Source organism: Macaca mulatta, chromosome 9 (genome assembly GCF_049350105.2).
Source record: "Macaca mulatta isolate MMU2019108-1 chromosome 9, T2T-MMU8v2.0, whole genome shotgun sequence".
Lineage (NCBI taxonomy): Eukaryota > Metazoa > Chordata > Mammalia > Primates > Cercopithecidae > Macaca > Macaca mulatta.
Window position 1 is genome coordinate 136819363 of NC_133414.1, and position 19670 is coordinate 136839032.

Sequence of the window (19670 nt, forward strand, 5' to 3'; positions counted from 1 at the left end):
AGACCATCCTGGCTAACACGGTGAAACCCCGACTCTACAAAAAAAAATACAAAAAAACTAGCCGGGCGAGGTGGCAGGCGCCTGTAGTCCCAGCTACGCAGGAGAATGGCGTAAACCCAGGAGGCGGAGCTTGCAGTGAGCTGAGATCCAGCCACTGCACTCCAGCCTGGGCGACAGAGCTGGACTCCGTCTCAAAAAAAAAAAAAAAAAAAAAAGAAAGTCCACATATATGTCTTCAACTATCTTGTCTTAATGGTTGATCAATGTTTATCTAAATGAAAAACTCACTCCCCCGTCTACCCCTCCCCAAAAAGAAAAGGGACATAATGTTAGATTTACTCAATACAGGAGTAACATTTGCCAAATAAACAAAAAGTCTGTTAGTTATGTAACCCAACGGGCACACAAAGCTGAAAATCTTCAAAAAATTATGCAAAAATGTGTATTATGGCTCCAATATTAAAATGTTACCATAAATATAAAATGGTATTAAGTATGAATATGCCTTATCTTTTCAAAAACATTACTAAACTGTTTCTCTTGCTAAATTAACTCCTAACTAGAATATCTTTGTGCATGTATCGCTGAAGGCTTATATAACTTACACTACTCTTTCACAGAAGAATGACAAAATTCTTAATAGAGGCAAGTCTTTGAGTACGGAGATGGGGAAAATTAATGAAGGATGATATGAGACAGTTGACTGGCTGCTATTCTGATACTGCACAGATGAACACTAACAAAATAACTACCCATCTTTTGTAACTAAACTTTATATGTAATCATCATAGGTCTCCAGCTGTACTGTAAATGCTATAAAGGCAGAGACTTAGCACTTGTGAGGCAGAATGTGCTAGAAGAGAATGTGTTTTAAAGTCAGACAGACCCAGATAAAAATCCTGGCTCCATCCTGTACTGCTGGACCTCATAAAAGTGACTTCACTTCTCTCAGTTTCATTTTCCTTATAAGTAGAAACAAGAACAAGCAATACATACCTCAAGAAGATATTGAAAGGATTCAATTACTTAATAAGACAACTCAACATAGCACTAGCAAATAATATTCCTTAGTTCTCTTTCCTTCTACTACCTGTTTATCCCTGACAGTGTATAGAAGACCATAGCTGCAAAATGCAGGCTTGATAACTTTTGAGCAACTGATGTATTTCTCTGATTTTGTTTAATTACATACATAAAGGTAAGCGGCCTTTTCACAGGTATTAAGTTTAAAAATAACCACCATCCAACACAAAATAGTATTTCTTGTTATATTTCATAAATAGTCTAACAAAACACTAACAAAGTTCTTTTGCTTATTATTCTGATGCTGGAATAATTTGGTCAAGTCTTCATAAATAGTTTTCAACTTTACCAAGGCGCAAAAATCAAGAATACATGCTTTCTATAAACTCATTTACTACTTTAAAGTTTTTAACTGTTTAGCAGTTACAGGAAATCTTTTTAATCAAAAACTATTTACATTTCAAATACAAAAGAAAATTAAAAATTATTGATTGATCTCTAAAACCCAACCACTTAGATGCTCATTATTATTATTTTCTTTTACCAATCCAGTATATTCTATTCAACATGTGCATCCTGTGTACTCACTAAGCATTTATTTGCACAAGGATTTTCCGTGTCAGGTTAACTTTGCTGTGTAGATTCTGTGTAGCTACCTGAATTTGTCCAAGAAAAAGTCTCACATTTTTTGGAAAACCAATGCTGCTACACTGTTTCCAGATCTGCCTCCAAAGCTGAACTTGGGTGTTGGCAGCTCTTCGAAAAGTTCAAATCCTGTCAGACAAAATTTAAATACTTTTATTAAGGATTGAGTCTCATAGTTACATTTATTTATATGCATGCATTAACACTATACCTTTCAACCCTTTGTAAAACTGTAAGTCCAAACTCTAAATTGTGCTGAATTTCACTTCATGGTTTTTCAGTTCTACTATGTATGTACAGTATATGTATGCTCACCCAAAATCACTTGGAATTTAACAAGGAAAAGACAAGACCAAAAACAAATTGCAAAAATACAGGCTTTCCATCCACCTCCCATTTCCTGAACTTCCTGTTTGTCACCCCCACAAAGCTGTATCTCTGTTAGCCTCTATCACCTCGTTTGTAGGAAGCAGCTAGCATGTGTCGAATTTTTTTGTTTGTTTGTTTGTTTTTTGAGACGGAGTCTCACTCCATCACCCACGCTGGAGTGCAGTGGCACAAGCTCAGCTCATTGCAACCTCTGCCTCCAGAGTTCAAGCAATTCTCACCTCAGCCTCCCAAATAGCTAGAATTACAGTTACACGCCACCACACCCAGCTAATTTTTCGTATTTTAGTAGAGATGGGGTTTCTCCATGTTGGCCAGGCTAGTCTGGAACTCCTGACCTCAAGTGATCCACCCACCTCAGCCTCCCAAAGTGCTGGGATTACAGGTATGAGCCACATCACCTGGCCCTGTGTTGAGTTCTTACTATGTGCCAGGCATTATTTTGAGTGCTTTATATGTAGCAATCTAATTAATTCACACCACACACATAAAAGCACTTAATACAGAAAGGCAAAATAACTTGGAAATGTAACTGAATTTGTAGAAGATGAAAAAGTTCTGGAGAAGGATGGTGATGACAATTGCACAAAAAATGTAAATGTACTTAATACCACAGAAGTGTACATTTAAAAATGGTTATAAAGTGGTATGTTATGTGTATTTCAGCAGAATTAAAAACAATTTATAACAAAGATGAAGACTCAAACTAAACTAACTAATAAAAGTCCTAGGAAGATAAAGAACTAGTAACTTTCAAAGCATCACAGTATGGTTTTAAAAAAATTAACTTTGAATCAAAAATCCTAGGTTCAAGTCTCAGCTTCACCACTTACTAAATGAGATAGGCTATCAAGTTACCTCTACCATGATCCTGATTTCTATGCAAAGAGGCTACTAATACCAATGCGCTCCCCCACCCCACCAAATTCACTGTGATTTTGTAAAGATCCAAATAAGATAATGTAGTGTTTCCCTAAACTATGAAATAAAATGTTTTATTATTTTGCTTTTAAAAAATAGAACAAATAAAGCTGGAAAGTCACTTACTAAAATGCCAACCAGGGCCTGGCATGGTGTAATCCCAGCACTTTGGGAGGCCGAGGTGGGCAGATCACTTGAGGCCAGGTATTCAAGACCAGCCTGGGCAACATGGCGAAACCCCATCTCTACAAAAAATATAAAAATAAGCCATTGTGGTGGCCTGCGCCTCTGCGCCTGTAGTCCCAGCTACTTGGGAGGCTGAAGTGGGAGATGCCCGGGTGATGGAAGCTGTGGTAAACCAAGATTATGCCACTGCATTCCAGCCTGGGCAACAGAGCCAGACTCTGTCTCAAAATAAATTTTAAAATTAAAGTAAAATAAAACACCAATCAAGCTTTTCCCTTATTGATGGAACTATCAGTTTTGGAATTTTTTTTTTCTTGAGGCAGGGGTGGGGTTCCGTATTTTCTAAATTTCCATGCTTTGAGCTCAAATAACTCTTGTAAACAAAAAAAAAGTGTTTTAAATGATGTATATTGACTGGGTGGAGTGGCTCAGGCCTCTAATCCCAGCCTGAGGCTACTAATACTAATGCGCTCCCCCACCCCATCAAATTCACTGTGATTTTGTAAAGATCCAAATAAGGTAATGTAGTGTTTTCCTAAACTATGAAATAAAATGTTTTATTATTTTGCTTTTAAAAAAAATAAAACAAAGCTGGAAGGTCACTTACTAAAATGCCAACCAGGGCCTGGCATGGTGTAATCCCAGCACTTTGGGAGGCCTAGGTGGGAGAATCACTTGAGCCCAGGAGTTCGAGACCAGCCTGGACAGCATGGCAAAACCCCGTCTCTACTAAAAATATAAAAATTATCCAGGCATGATGATGTGTGCCTGTAGTTCCAGCTACTCAGGAGGCTGAAGTGAAAGGATCTCTTGAGCCCAGGAAGTCAAGGCGGCAGTGAGCCAAAATCCTGCCACTGTACTCCAATCTGGGCAACACAGAGAGAGAGACCTTGTTTCAAAAATAAAAATAAAAATTATATTATGGCATCAATTGGTCTATCATACTATTTCATTATACATCCTAATTCATGTTATCTAATTTCACCAAATCATAATAACTCAATATTATAATACTTATTAAAAGCTTATCACAAGAAAACTTTTCCGGCGGGCGCAGTGGCTCACGCCTGTAATCCCAGCACTTTGGGAGGACGAGGCGGGCAGATCACGAGGTCAGGAGATCGAGACCATCCTGGCTAACACGGTGAAACACCGTCTCTACTAAAAATACAAAAACCTAGCCGGGCGAGGTGGCGGGCGCCTGTAGTCCCAGCTACTCGGGAGGCTGAGGCAGGAGAATGGCGTAAACCTGGGAGGCGGAGCTTTCAGTGAGCTGAGATTCGGCCACTGCACTCCAGCCTGGGCGACAGAGCGAGACTCCGTCTCAAAAAAAAAAAAAAAGAAAGAAAGAAAACTTTTCCAAACTAGGACATTTCTTTTAATAAAATAATATGATGTATCTTAATGCTGGAAAATGCAGGCATTGTGCTAGGTACATACATAGTTATATACCCATATTTGTTTTCAAAAATTTTACAAATACTTTGGATATTTAATAATAAAAATTTTCTGTCTGTATAAATTTTCCAGGACTAACTTTTTAACTCCGTGAACTAATCCTACAGAACTGGAATTATTATATTTCAAAATAGAATACACCAAAATATTAATAGTGGTTGTACTCCACTGATGATAAATGAATTGTCTTAATTATTTTAATCTGTATGCTTATGTGTTGACGTTATTGATATTTTTCAATTATTTAGATAATAAATTTGAATTACTTTTTCTTTTAAACGATAGCTCCCCAGCCAGGCGCAGTGGCTCACACCTGTAATCCCAGCACTTTGGGAAGCCGAGACAGGCGATTTCAAAATCAGGAGATTGAGACCATTCTGGCTAACACAGTGAAACTCCGTTTCTACTAAAAATACAAAAAAGTAGCCGGGCGTGGTGGTGGGCGCCTGTAGTCCCAGCTACTCGGGAGGCTGAGGCAGAAGAATGGCGTGAACCCGGGAGGCGGAGCTTGCAGTAAGCCGAGATCGTGCCACCGCACTTCAACCTGGGGGGCAGAGCAAGACTCTGTCTCAAAAAATAAATAAATAAATAAATAAAACAAAGGATAGCTCCCCAAACCCGAATAGATTCAGAAAGACTCCCTTAAATTAATTCTGAAGTAAGATGGGTGGTTATTGCTTTCGTTCATTGTCATGAAGTCAAGTCCCTTGGACATCAAATTAGAACATGGGCAACTGGTTCCAGGTAACCCTCACCAAAAAAAATTATAACACAAAGTATTTGTATAATCAGGGGTATCATGGAAAAAATGCAACATCTGTTTCAACAGTTTTATGAACATTTATAGTTCAAATAAGAAAAGAACCTTAAAAGATTGGTGAAACAAGCTTTATTTTGTGCAAAGAGAATGTGGCAGCCAGTATGAGTAGTCAGGAACAAGACCTTTGGCAGTGACGCAGGGCAGTGTATTCTGTTACTGTCCCGTATCTAACTTCAAATACCATTTTCTAAGGGACTCATGCCTAAAAAATGTTTTCAATTGTATATAATTATTTATGTAACATTTCCCATGATAACACTTCACTTAAATTCTGTATTTCGTTCTAAAATTGAACATAGTTTACTCAATAGTTTTCAGACAGAGACACATTTTTAAGTACTCTAACCAGGCTAAAGTCTGTTCCTCATTATCAAAGACAGACAAATATGTTTTTGTCTGCTGGTTCTAGGAGTAAAAAAGAACACCTGTATTTAAAAACCAGGAAAGAAACTTGCCCTACACAGTGTAACTTTGAGCATTTATTAAAACTGTCAAAGTTCAGGAAGAGGAAAGGCTTATTGATACAGGGCCTCACCAGTTCTAAAGGAAACAAATTTAACATGGAAGATAATAAAATAAATGACATGTAATAAAAGACAATAAATCACATATAATTCTTGTTTTCCAGAGGCAATAGTAATGAAGCCATAAGCTCATATTTCAAGCCTCAAACACTTCAGGTTTTATATTATATAATCTGTCAAAGCCACTGAACACACACAAAAGGACATGTGTTAAGTGTTCTCTCAGCCTATTCCCTTAATACTAAAAAGAAAACAAACTCTAAAATAAGGTATATGCAGTACAGTTATAAATAATGGTACACAGTAAACTATTCTCTTGAGGTAATTCACTTCCCATTAGCTTGTGACAGTTGAGGTTCAAAATTTAACCAAATATTGAGTACCATTTTACCCAAGACTCCATCCTGAAAATTTATCCTATCCTTAAAAAAAAAAAAAAAGTGCAGGATTTGGAATAAAAAGGGGGGGGGGAAAACTAATCTGAAAAGGATTCTAAGAAAAAACAAGCAAATATTCGTAGATTCTCAAGATACTTTCCCAGAAATGCCTGTGCACTACATGAAAAACTGGCAGATAAAATATTTCTTAAAAAATGCAAGGAACAGTCTGCCAGAGAACTCAAAATATTTTGTGTCTAGATTACAGATTCTCAGTTCTCATAAGATCTCCACTAAGCAGATACTGCACTAACTACACTTTGCTAACTAGGCAAAAAAGGATCCTGCCTCAGGCACCAGAATCTTCTATCAATTCCCTACATTTTAATTCTGTGCAATCTTAAAAATAATTGTTCTATATCCTCTGAAAACAAGAATTGTTCTATAATCTCTGAAGACCTAAATGACCACTAGGGCAAGACCAGCTAAAGTATCTATAATATTAAAACTCTCATCATGTTAAGACAAAAGTACTTCTTCCATCTGCATTATTATGGATTTGCCGGTAAATCAGTGCACTGAAGTCAGAAGCACAATATATGTTTTGTTTGATTCTATAAATAATAGATTATATATCTTAAATAAAAGATTGTACAATTCAAATAGAGAACTTAATTTTGTTTTTTTGTTTTTTTATTTGGGTCTCACTCTGTCACCCAGGCTGGAGTTCAGTGGCACAATCTTGGCTCCCTGCAACCTCCACCTCCTAGACTTATGCAATCCTCTCACCTCAGCCTCCTGAGTAGCTGGGACTACAGGCACGCGCCACCAATCCCAGCTAATTTTTTGTATTTTTAGCAGACACAGGGTTTCACCACATTGCCCAGGCTGAGAACTTAATTTTTACAGGCTCATAAATGTTAGTACTTAACTGCCAGGATTTCTCAGAAAATTTTTTAGAAGATCTCTGGATCTCAACCAATGTTATTTCTCTGTGCTTTGCATATACAGTCAAAAGTTATTGTCAAGGTCATTAACAGAGAAAAAAGCAGGCAATTCCCACAAATAGAAAAGTAAACCACTATTAACACAAAACAGGGAGAAAACCTGTTTAAGTACATGAAACCTGACGTAAGCACACATTTAAATGCCATATAGTCATTTACCTTCACTGAATTCATTTAGCAACTCTTCCTTGGTCCAATTACATGACGTTATCAGAAAAAAGCCTTTTACTTTCAACACTCTGGAGAGAGATTTCACATATTGCTTCCTCTTCTCAATTGCATTGTCAGGATTAAGGCTTATGGCATCAAAAGTCCCTTTGTCAATACAAATATGAAATCCAGACAGCTGTGTGGAGAGATTCAAAAAGTCTTCTACCTATATTAAAAGTCAATGTCTATGTGAGAACAATTAAAACAAAATCCTTACAGAATGTGACAACCTGTAAAAGGTTATTAATAAAAGGACCCATTAGTTATAATGGCATTTTACATATAATAAACATATTTTCAACTTTATACCTTTTATGAGCTTCATTCCAAGATCATTAAAGCCAAGATTAATAAGAGAGACTGATATTTCCTGAACATTCCAAATCTCTACAAATTTGGAAACAAATCAAAGACAGCCATATTCCCTAATAATACCAGCACATTATGGAGCTCACAAGCCTAGTTTATGAAAAAACTGTTTCTGTCAAAAAGTAGAATATTTGACATATTCTTAAAAATGACAATTTATTTGGAACTAAAGTCACTGGAAATAAGATTTTTGGAGACAGGAGTCTTGCTATGTTGCCCGGGATAGACTTGAAAACCTGAGCTAAGCAATCCTCCCATCTCAGCCTCCTAAGTAGATGTGGCCACAGCACTCAGCTATGGGAATAAGATTTTTAGCTTATATTCCTAGTGTGTAACCTAAAATAAAAATGGTAAATCAAAAGTTCTTGGGCCTTGGCTGGTCCGAGTGCAGTCGTGTTTACAACTAATAGATCACAACCAGTTACAAAGTTCTTCCTTCCTTCTCTATTACCACTGCTTCACTTGACCTGCCTTTAAAAAAAAAAAAAAAAAGAATTTCTTGGGTCTTGACTCAGCAGCTCACGAAATTACTAATGGAAATAACGAATGGCATAAGGCTTAAGAAATTAAATAACTTTTAAACTGCAATTACTTAAGTTGGTAGATTTCATGCACTTTAGATGTGTAAAGTCATACATCACCATCTCATTCACTGTCAATAACTTGATGGCATAATAAGCATCGGAAATAGCAATCTGTCTCAATTTTATAAAATATTCGCAATTTACCACTGAAAATTCTGAAAACTCATTTTGAAAAAAACAATTAGGCAACTAGCTCACAATTATTCATACAAATTTAATACAGTAATTATAAACCATGTTTAATCTAAAACACTTATTGACTTAAAAATGTATATATTATGTTGATGTATATTGGAAGGTGGGTCTTCTCCCTTCCTTCATGTCCAAAGTATTCATGATACCTGAAGCAAAATAATGACTATCACTCTGAAGAGCTAACTTTGAAGAGGCTTCCTCATCCTAAATGCCTATATAAAAATACTCATCTGGCCAGGCACAGTGGCTCACGCCTGTAATCCCAGCACTTTGGGAGGCCGAGACGGGCGGATCACCAGGTCAGGAAATCAAGACCATCCTGGCTAACACGGTGAAACCCCATCTCTACTAAATACACAAAAAATTAGCTGGGCAAGGTGGCGGGCGCCTGTAGTCCCAGCTACTCGGGAGGCTGAGGCAGGAGAATGGTGTGAACCCAGGAGGCGGAGCTTGCAGTAAGCCGAGATCACATCACTGCACTCCAGCCTAGGCGACAGAGCGAGACTCTGTCTCAAAAAAAAAAAAAACAGAAAAAAAATACGCATCTATTCAACAAATATTTTGTGGACATCTATTGTCAGGTACTTTTCAGCTGGATATAACAGTAAACAAAATAGAAAAGGTCCCTGTATGAAAATATATATTGGCTGGGCACAGTGGCTCACGCCTGTAATCCCAGCACTTAGGGAGGCCAAGGCAGACGGATCATGAGGTCAGGAGATCGAGACCATCCTAACACGGTGAAACCCCGTCTCTACTAAAAATACAAAAAATTAGCCGGGCGTGGTGGTGTGTGCCTGTAGTCCCAGCTACTCAGAAGGCTGAGGCAGGAGAATCGCTTGACCTGGGAAGCAGAGGTTGCAGTGAGCAGAGATCACACCACTGCACTCCTGCCTAGGTGACAGAGTGAGACTCTGCCTCAAAAAAAAAAAAAAAGAAAAGAAGAAAATATACCTTATATTCTACAAAGAGAAAGATAAAAGATAAATAAGCTAAATAAATAACTTCAGATAAAGTGCCATGAAGAAAATAAAAACCGGCCGGGCGCGGTGGCTCAAGCCTGTAATCCCAGCACTTTGGGAGGCTGAGACGGGCGGATCACGAGGTCAGGAGATCGAGACCATCCTGGCTAGCACGGTGAAACCCCGTCTCTACTAAAAAATACGAAAAACTAGCCAGGCGAGGTGGCGGGCGCCTGTAGTCCCAGCTACTCAGGCGGGTGCCTGTAGTCCCAGCTACTCATTCTACTGAGGCAGGAGAATGGCGTAAACCCGGGAGGCGGAGCTTGCAGTGAGCCGAGATCGCGCCACTGCACTCCAGCCTGGGCGACAGAGCAAGACTCCGTCTCAAAAAAAAAAAAAAGAAAAAGAAAAACCAGAGAAATAAGACACTAATTGACTTGGAAGAGAAATAGTTTGGAAAATAGAGTAGAATGTTTTCTCGGCCAGGCGCAGTGGCTCACGCCTGTAATCCCAACACTTTGGGAGGCCAAGATGGGCAGATCACCTAAGGTCAGGAGTTCGAGACCAGCCTGACCAACATGGAGAAACCCCGCCTCTACTAAAAGTACAAAAATTAGCCGGGCATGGTGGTGCATGACTGTAATCCCAGCTACTCGGGAGGCTGAGGCAGGAGAATCGTTTGAACCCAGGAGACGGAGGTTGCAGTGAGCCAAGATCGCCCCATTGCACTCCGGCCTGGGCAACAAGAGCGAAACTCCATCTCAAAATATAAAAATAAAGAAAGTTTTCTCTAAGGTGTTATTTGAGCAAAGATCTGAATTATGAGAATGAACCAAACATGCTAAGATCTGAGGCAAGAATACTAGGCAGAGGGCAGCAAGTATACAGATTCAAAACAAACTTGACATGTTTCAGGAACAGAGGAAAAGCCAGTGTGACAGAAGTGTTGATGATAAAAGAGGAAGAAGGTAAGAAATGAAGGAGTTTGTAAGGCTGGATGAGGTTCAGAATCCATTTACAATGCAATGGGGAAGTCAATTCAGGATTGTGAGCAAGGAAGTGACATGAACAGATTTACATTTTTAAAAATCTGGCCAGGGCTGGACACAGTAGCTCATGCCCGTAATCCCAGCACTCTGGGAGGCCAAGGTGGGAGGATCACTTGAGGTCAGGATTTTGAGACCAGCCTGGCTAACATGGTGAAACCCGGTCTCTACTAAAAATACGAAAATTAGGCTGCACACAGTGGCTCACTCTTGTAATCCCAACACTTTGGGAGGCTGAGGCAGGCAGATCACCCGAGGTCAGGAGTTCAAGGCCAGCCTGACCAACATGCTGAAACCCCATCTCTACTAAAAAAATATAAAGAAAATTAGCTGGATGTGGTGGCTCACGCCTGTAGTCCCAGCTACTTGGGAGGCTGAGGAATGAGAATAGATTGAACTCAGGAGGCCGAGGTTGCAGTGAGCCAGGATGGTGCCACTGCATTCCAGCCTGAGCAATAGAAAAAGACTCCGTCTCAAAAAATAACAAACAAAAAATCGGCCGGGCGCGGTGGCTCAAGCCTGTAATCCCAGCACTTTGGGAGGCCGAGACGGGCGGATCACAAGGTCAGGAGATCGAGACCATCCTGGCTAACACGGCGAAACCCCGTCTCTACTAAAAACACAAAAAATTAGCCGGGCGAGGTGGCGGCGCCTGTGGTCCCAGCTACTCGGGAGGCTGAGGCAGGAGAATGGCGGGAACCCGGGAGGCGGAGCTTGCAGTGAGCTGAGATCTGGCCACTGCACTCCAGCCTGGGCGACAGAGCGAGACTCCGTCTCAAAAAAAAAAAAAAAAAAAAAAAAAAACAAAAAAAAAAACAAATAAAAAATCACTCTGGCTGCCCTGTGGTAAAAGAACATCAGAGCAGCATGAATGGAAATGGAGAGGCAAAAATCAAAGGCTACTGTAGTAGTTTAAACAAGAAGTAATAGTGGTTCGGACTTCACAGGAAGCAATTGAGATAACAAGGAATGATCACATTCTTGATATATTTTGAAGATAAAACTGGCCAAAAGCAGTGGCTCATACCTGTAATCCTAGCACTTTGGAAAGCAGAGGCAGGCAGATTGCTTGAGGCCAGGAATTCAAGACTAGCCTGGGCAACATGGCAAAACCCCATTTCTACAAAAAAATTAGGTGTGGTAAAGCAGGCCTGTAGTCCCAGCTACTCTGGAAGCTATGGTGGAACAATCACTTGAGCCCAGGAGATTGAGGCTGCAATGAGCTGTGATAACACCACTGCACTCCAGCCTGGGCTACAGGGCAAGACACTGTCTCTACAAAAAAAAAAAAAAAATATATATATATATATATATATATACACACACACACAAACATATGACTAACAGAATTGGATATAGGACTTTAAGGAAAAAGAAGAACCAAGGATGACTCCTTGGGTTTGGGTAAATGCAACAGGGTGAATGAGAGTGTTATTAATAGAGATGGGAAAGACTGGAGAAATCAGGTCTGAGGGGGAAATCATGAGTTTCATTTTGGACTAATTAAGTTGACAGACTATTAGCATTCCAAATGGAAATTTTGAATAGGCAGATTTTACAGGCATCCCTCAGAGATACTGCAAGTTCTGTTCCAGACCCACACAACAAAGCAAACAACACAATGAAGCAAGTCACACAAAATTTTTGGTTTCCCAGTGCATATAAAAGTTATGTTTACACTGTATTATATAGTCTATTAAGTGTGCAATAGCATTATTTCTTTTTTAAAAATGCGTGCCTTAAAAAATACTTTATTGTAGGCCAGGAGTGGTGGTTCATGCCTGTAATCCCAACACTTTGGGAGGCCAAGGTGGACGGATCACCTGAGGTCAAGAGTTCGACACCAGCCTGGCCAGCATGATGAAATCCCGTCTCTACTAAAAAAATACAAAAATGGCCAGGCGTGGTTGCTCACACCTATAATCCCAGCACTTTGAGAGGCCAAGGCGGGTGGATCACAAGGTCAGGAGTTTGAAACCAGCCTGGCCAATATGGTGAAACGTCATCTCTACCAAAAATACACAAATTAGCCAGGTGTGGTGGCAGGTGCCTGTAATCCCAGCTACTCAGGAGGCTGAGGCAGGAGAATCACTTGAACCCAGGAGGCAGAGGTTGCAGTGAGCCAAGATCCCACCACTGCACTCCAGCATGGGCGACAGAGCGAGACTCCATCCCCCAAAAAAATACTTTATTGTTAAAAAACACTAACAAGCCATCATCAAAACCATGAGTAAGTCATAATCTTTTCTCTGGCTGGAGGGCCTTGCCTCGATGAAGATGCCTGCTGACTGATCAAGGTGGTGGTTGCTGAAGGCTGGGATGGCTGTGACAATTTCTTAAAATAAGACAGTAATGAAGTTTGCTATATCGACTGACTCTTTTATGAAAGATTTCTCTGGAGCACATGATATTGTTTGATAGCACTTTACACACAGTAGAACTTCCTTTGATACTGGAGTCAATGCTCTCAAACCTTGCTACTGCTTTATTAACTAAGTTTATGGAATATTCAAAATCCTTTTTCAACAATGTTCACAGTAGATTCCATCTCAAGAAATCACTTTCTTTGCTCATCCACCATAAGAAGCAACTCCTTATCTGATCAAGTTTTATCATGAGACTGCAGCAACTCAGTTACACCTTCAGGCTCCACTTCTAATTCTAGTTTGCTACTATCACTACATTTGCAGTTAACTCCTCCACTGAAATCTTGAACCTCTCTCCAAGTCATTCATTAGGGTTGGAATCAGCTTCTTCCAAACTCCTGTTAATGTTGATATTCTGACCTCCCATGAATTATAAAATTATAAAATAAATGTTCTTCATGACATGTAGAATGGTGAATCATTTCCAGAAGGCTTTCTTTTTTTTTTTTTTTTTGAGACAGAGTCTCACTGTGTCGCCCAGGCTGGAGTGCAGTGGCTCGATCTCAGCTCACTGCAAGCTCTGCCTCCCGGGTTCACGCCATTCTCCTGCCTCAGCCTCCCAAGTGGCTGAGACTACAGGCGCCTGCCAGCACACCCAGCTAATTTTTTGTATTTTTAGTACAGTCGAGGTTTCACCGGGTTAGCCAGGATGGTCTTGCTCTCCTGACCTCAAGATCCACCCGCCTCGGCCTCCCAAAATGCTGGGATTACAGGTGTGAGCAACCACACCAGCCCATCAAGGGTGTTTTTGTTTATGTTTTCATTTTGCTTAATTCTTTAAAACCTTAAAACAGGACAGGCACAGTGGCTCACACTTGTAATCCCAGCACTTTGGGAGGCTGAGGCAGGCAGATCACGAGGTCAGGAGATCGAGACTATCCCAGCTAACTCGGTGAAACCCCATCTCTACTAAAAATACAAAAAATTAGCCAGGCGTGGTGGCAGGTGCCTGTAGTCCCAGCTACTTGGGAGGCTGAGGCAAGAGAATGGCATGAACCTGAGAGGCAGAGCTTGCAATGAGCTGATATTGCGCCCCTACACTCCAGCCTGGGTGATAGGGCGACACTCCATCTTAAAAAAAAAAAAAAACAAACAAGATTAATCGTCATATATATCTCCATCAGAGTTCTTGGGTGAATTCATGCATTGTCAATGAACGGTAATACTTTGAGTCTTTTTCTTTTGGGACAGTAGGTCTCAAAAATGGGCTTAAAATATTCAGTAAACCATACTGTAAACAGATGTGCTGTTATACAGGCTTTGTTGTTCCATTTATACAGCTCATGCAAAGAATATTTAGCATAATTCTTATGGGCCCTAGGATTTTCAGAATGGGAAATGGGCTTTGGCTTCAACTTAAAGTCATCAGCTGCATTAGCCCCTTCTAACAATAATGTCAGCCTCTCCTTTGAAGCTTTAAAGCCAGGCACTGACTTCTCTCTAGCTATGGAATTCCTACATGGCATCTTCTTCCAATATTAGGCTATTTCATCTCCATTGAAAATCTGTGTGCTGTTTAGCCAGCTTCATTGGTTATTTGCTAGCTAACTTGCTACACCTTCTACATCAGTACTTAGTGCTTTATCTTGCACTTTTATGCCATGGAGATGGCTTTTCTTTTTTTTTTTTTTTGAGATGGAAACCCGCTCTGTTGCCCCGGCTGGAGTGCAGTGGCACGATCTTGGCTCACTGCAACCTCCGCTTCCCAGGTTCAAGCAATTCTCCTACTTCAGCCTCCCAAGTAGCTGGGATTACAGGCACCCACCACCATGCCCGGTTAACTTTCTGTATTTTTAGTAGAGACAATGTTTCAGTATGTCAGCCAGGCTGGTCTTAAACTCCTGGTTTCAGGTGATCCTCTCGCCTTGGCCTCCCAAAGTGCTGGGATTACAGGCGTGAGCCACCATGCCCAGTCAAGATGGCTTCTTTTCTTAAATCTCATGAACTAACTACTGCTAGCTTCAAACTTTTCTTCTGCAGCTTCTTCACCTCTCTCAGCCTTCACAGAATTGAAAAGAGTCAAGGCCTTGCTCTGGATTAGGCTTTGGCTTGAGAGAATGCTGTGGCTGGTTTGATGTTCTATCTGGACCACTAAAACTTTCTCCGTATCAGCAATAAGGCTCTTTGACTTTCTCATCATTCATGTGTTCACTGGAATACCACTTTTAACTTCCTTAAAGAAATTTTATTTTGCATTCACAACTTGACTAAATTTTGTCACAAGAGGCCTAGCTTTTGGCCTATCTCAGCTTTCAACACGTCTTCCTCACTAAGCTTAATCATTTCTAGCTTTTGATTTAAAGTGAGAGATGTGTGACTCTACCTTTCAATTAAACACTTACAGGCCACTGTGTTGAGGTGGGGGTTGTTTATTTTTTGTATTTGTTTTTTTCTTTTTCTTTTTTGAGATGCAGTCTCCCTCTGTCACCCAGGGTGGAATGCAGTGGCACAATGTTAACTCACTGCAACCTCCACCTCCCAGTTCAGGCGATCCTCCTGCCTCTGTTTTATTTTTAAAAACAGAGTCTCCCTCTGCTGTCCAGGCTGGAGTGCAGGTGGGACTACAGGCACCCACCACCACGCCTGGCTATTTTTTGTATTTTTGGTGGAGACACAGTTTCACCATGTTGGCCGGGCTAGTCCCAAACTCCTGACCTCAAAGTGATCCACCCACCTCAGCCTCCTAAAGTGTTGGGATTACAGTCGTTAGCCACCGCGCCCATTCCACTATAGGGTTTTTAATTGGCCTAATTTCAATATTGCTGTGTTCCAAGAAAGAAGGAGGCTTGAGGGGGAGGGAGGGAAGGAGAGACAGCGGGAGACCAGCCAGTAGGTAGAGCAGTCAGAACATACAACATTCATCAGTTAAGTTCACCATCTTACGTGGGCACAGTTCACGACACGCCAAAACAATTACAATAGTAATATCAAAGATCATTGATCATGAATCACCATAACAGATAAAATAATAATGAAAAGCTCTGAAATATTACAACAATTACCAAAACGTGACACAGAGATACAAAGTGAGAACATGCTGTTGGAAAAACGATGTCAACAGATGGGCTCAATGGGCTTGCCACAAACCTTTGATTTGTCAAAAAACATACCATTTGGGAAGCCAAAAACATGGGGCATGCCTGTCTATAACTCTAGAGCTCAGAAGAGAGGCCTGGACTAGAAATATAAATTTAGGAATCATGATCTCACAGATTATAGGACACAAAAATAAACTAAATGATGTTTGGTGACGTTACTACTTGACGCATTTAAAACCTTTTGATCAGCCAGGCGTGGAGGCTCACGCCTATAAATCCCAGCACTTTGGGAGGCCGAGGCAGGCGGATCACGAGGTCAGGAGATTGAGACCACCCTGGCTAACAAGGTGAAACCCTGTCTCTACTAAAAATATAGCCAGGCGTGGTGGCGGGCGCTTATAATCCCAGCTACTCAGGAGGCTGAGGCCGGAGAATGGCGTGAACCCGGGAGGTGGAGCTTGCAGTGAGCCGAGATGGCCCCACTGCACTCTAGCCTAGGCGCCAAAGCGAGACTCAGTCTCAAAAAAAAACCTTTTGATCTGGTTAATCCATAGTTAAGTATTATGTGTATTTGCAAACATCAGGAGCAGTAGTTTATGAACAAACATATAAAAGAAAAAATAATTTCCCCAAACCAACTAAATTTTTAATATAGCTATTTAAAAATGTTTCAATTTGTATTATTTATGATTGATCCCTAATTTACGTGAGTTTAAAACTTGTCAATTAATATGTTCTAGAAACATTTAACCTCTATTATAAATAGGATAGTAATATAAATAATATTACCTTTAACTTAATGTTAGATAAACCTTCTTTTTCTATAACACTTCCAGAAAGCTGAATTGCAGAAGGAGAGTAATCAATTCCAGTAATATCAGAGAAACCAAATTTTGCCTAGACAGAGAGAAATAATTTTATACTTTAGTATAAAATTTTAATATAATGTTTTATGAATTATAATATTCCTTTAGGACCGGGGTTGTCTTATTTTTGTTGTAGAGAAAATGACATATAATCCAATAATTCATAATGCTTAAATTTTATTGTAGACTCTAAACAAAAACTGTAAGTTCATATACTATGACAACGCCTTTGTTTTCATAATATTTTATCTCTTTTTCAAAAGGAAATTCATGTTCTCAAAAATAATGAAAATATATGTATAAGCCCTCAGGCAAAAAAAGGTAACATTAACTTTTGATACTGATAATTTCCAATTCACACATAAATTTGTCATAAATTTTACTTAACCCAATTAAATTATATGAATAAAATCAATGCAAATGTAATAAGCTATCAATTTTTAAATTTTCCCTTCAGTGTAATTATACATTATGCAATTCTCCACCAGCCATGTGATTTTTAACCACCCTACATTTGTATATTACTTTTTCATCTTTAAAAGTATTTCATACATCCCACTAGATCTTTACAAAAAACCTGCGAGGTGGCCAGGCACAGTGGCTCACGCCTGTAATCCCAGCACTTTGGGAGGCCGAGGCAGGCAGATCACGAGGTAAGGAGATGGAGACCATCCTGACTTAATAGGGTTGGGCGTGGTGGTGGGCGCCTGTAGTCCCAGCTACTCGGGAGGCTGAGGCAGGAGAATGGTGTGTGAACCCGGGAGCCGGAGCTTGCAGTGAGCCGAGATCGTGCCACTGCACTCCAGCTGGGCAACAAGCGAGACTCGGTCTCCAAAAAAAAAAAAAAACTATGAGGTAGGGTGGGCAGGTATCAGTATCCCCAAGAAGTTTCTTTAACTCATTGGACTTCAGAGTTTTGGTGTTTACTAGCCATTAATCCATCTAGGCTGTATAGTGTCTGTGGCAAAAGCATGGAAGCTTCTGGTTTTTACACATCCCCTAACAATGATGAACATTTTTAGACCAATGAGACTAAAAATAATTTCAAAAGAAACATGAAAAACTTTCTGTCAGTTGTTTATTCTTCTAGTACAACTTATAAAAATCACAAATAGATGTTTTAGGTTTCTAGAGATATCACTCAGGGCCTCAAACTATCTCCAGTGTCTTTCACATTCAATTTCTGGCACCCAAAAATGAGCAGACATTCAAGGAAACAACCAAACCCAAGGGGAGAAATTGACTTTAGAAACAGACCCGACAGGAGACCCAAATAAATGAATTATCAGAAAAAGATTTTAAAGTAAGTTACAAAGTACAGTGTAGCCTGAAATTCCCTTCCTCCTCTTCACCATTTACTAAATGATTACTTCCTTTAAAACTTAACTTACTGGCTGGGCGCAGTGGCTCACGCCTGTAATCCCAGTACTTTGGGAGGCTGAAGTAGGTGGATCACCTGAGGTCAGGAGTTCAAGACCAGCCTGACCAACATGAAGAAACCCCATCTCTACTAAATATATAAAAATTAGCCAGATGTGGTGGCACACGCCTGTATTCCCAGCTACTTGGGAGGCTGAGACAGGAGAATTGCTTGAACCTGGGAGGTGGAGGTTGCAGTGAGCCAAGATTGCGCCATTGCACTCCAGCCTGGGTGATAAGAGCGAAACTCAAAAAAAAAAAAAAAAACTTAACCCACTGCCACATCAAATCCATGAAGACCTACCAAGTCTTTTTAACCCTAAGTAACTGATTCCTAATCTAAACTCAAGAAACAAGTATACCAATTATTTTCTACAGGTAGATTGCTCCCTTTATTTTTGTTTTTAATCTAAAGGTCTAATATTCTCTTTTTTGATGCCAACCTTCTACCCTTTTAGCTGTATCCCTCCTTATTCCTTGAGATCTTATTTTCTCTCCATTTCCTTTAACTCCTTCTCTGGGAGACCTAGAACCCAGGATGAGTCTATTAACTGATTCTTACCGGTTCCTTCATTTTTTTTTTTTTTTTTTTTTTTTGAGACAGAGTCTTGCTCTGTCACCCAGGCTGGAGTGCGGTAGCATGATCTCGGCTCACTGAAGGCTCTGCCTCCCGGGTTCACACCATTCTCCCTCCTCAGCCTCCCACTTAGCTGGGACTACAGGCACCCACCACCATGCCCAGCTAATTTTGTTTTTGTATTTTCAGTAGAGATGGGGTTTCACCATGTTAGCCAGGATGGTCTTGACCCCCTGACCTTGTAATCCGCCCACCTCGGCCTACCGGTTCCTTCTTCTCCCATGCCTGTTTAATCTTCTAGTACAACTTATAAAAATCACAAATAGATGTTTTAGGTTTCTAGAGATATCACTCAGGGCCTCAAACTATCTCCAATGTCTTTCACATTCAATTTCTGGCACCCAAAAATGAGCAGACATTCAAGGAAACAACGAAACCCAAGGGGAGAAATTGACTTTAGAAACAGACCCGACAGGAGACCCAAATAAATGAATTATCAGAAAAAAATTTTAAAACAACTGACAGAAATGACAATGACAAGTGAGAGAATTCTAGCAGAGAACTGAGAACTACAACAGAGAAACAAACAAGGCCAGACGCGGTGGCTCACGACTGTAATCCTAGCACTTT

General features: G+C 40.2%; 1 protein-coding gene across 6 annotated transcripts in view; it reads right to left on the reverse strand.

Annotated features, from left to right (window-relative positions):
* Positions 1 to 1254: 1254 nt before the first annotated feature.
* The window catches only part of EEF1AKMT2 (EEF1A lysine methyltransferase 2), a 36059-nt gene continuing 17643 nt past the window's right edge, over positions 1255 to 19670 (reverse strand). For 4 of the 6 annotated variants that reach the window (XM_028826979.2, XM_077947815.1, XM_015148403.3 and 1 more), the window contains 3 exons: positions 16968 to 17075; positions 7508 to 7724; positions 1255 to 1797 (listed from right to left, as the gene is read on the reverse strand). In XM_028826979.2, the coding sequence (XP_028682812.1) occupies positions 1703 to 1797; positions 7508 to 7724; positions 16968 to 17075 (420 nt within the window). In that variant the 3' untranslated portion in view covers positions 1255 to 1702. The remainder of the gene's footprint in view (positions 1798 to 7507; positions 7725 to 16967; positions 17076 to 19670) is intronic. The other 2 variants (XM_015148405.3, XM_015148406.3) reach the window with 2 other exon arrangements.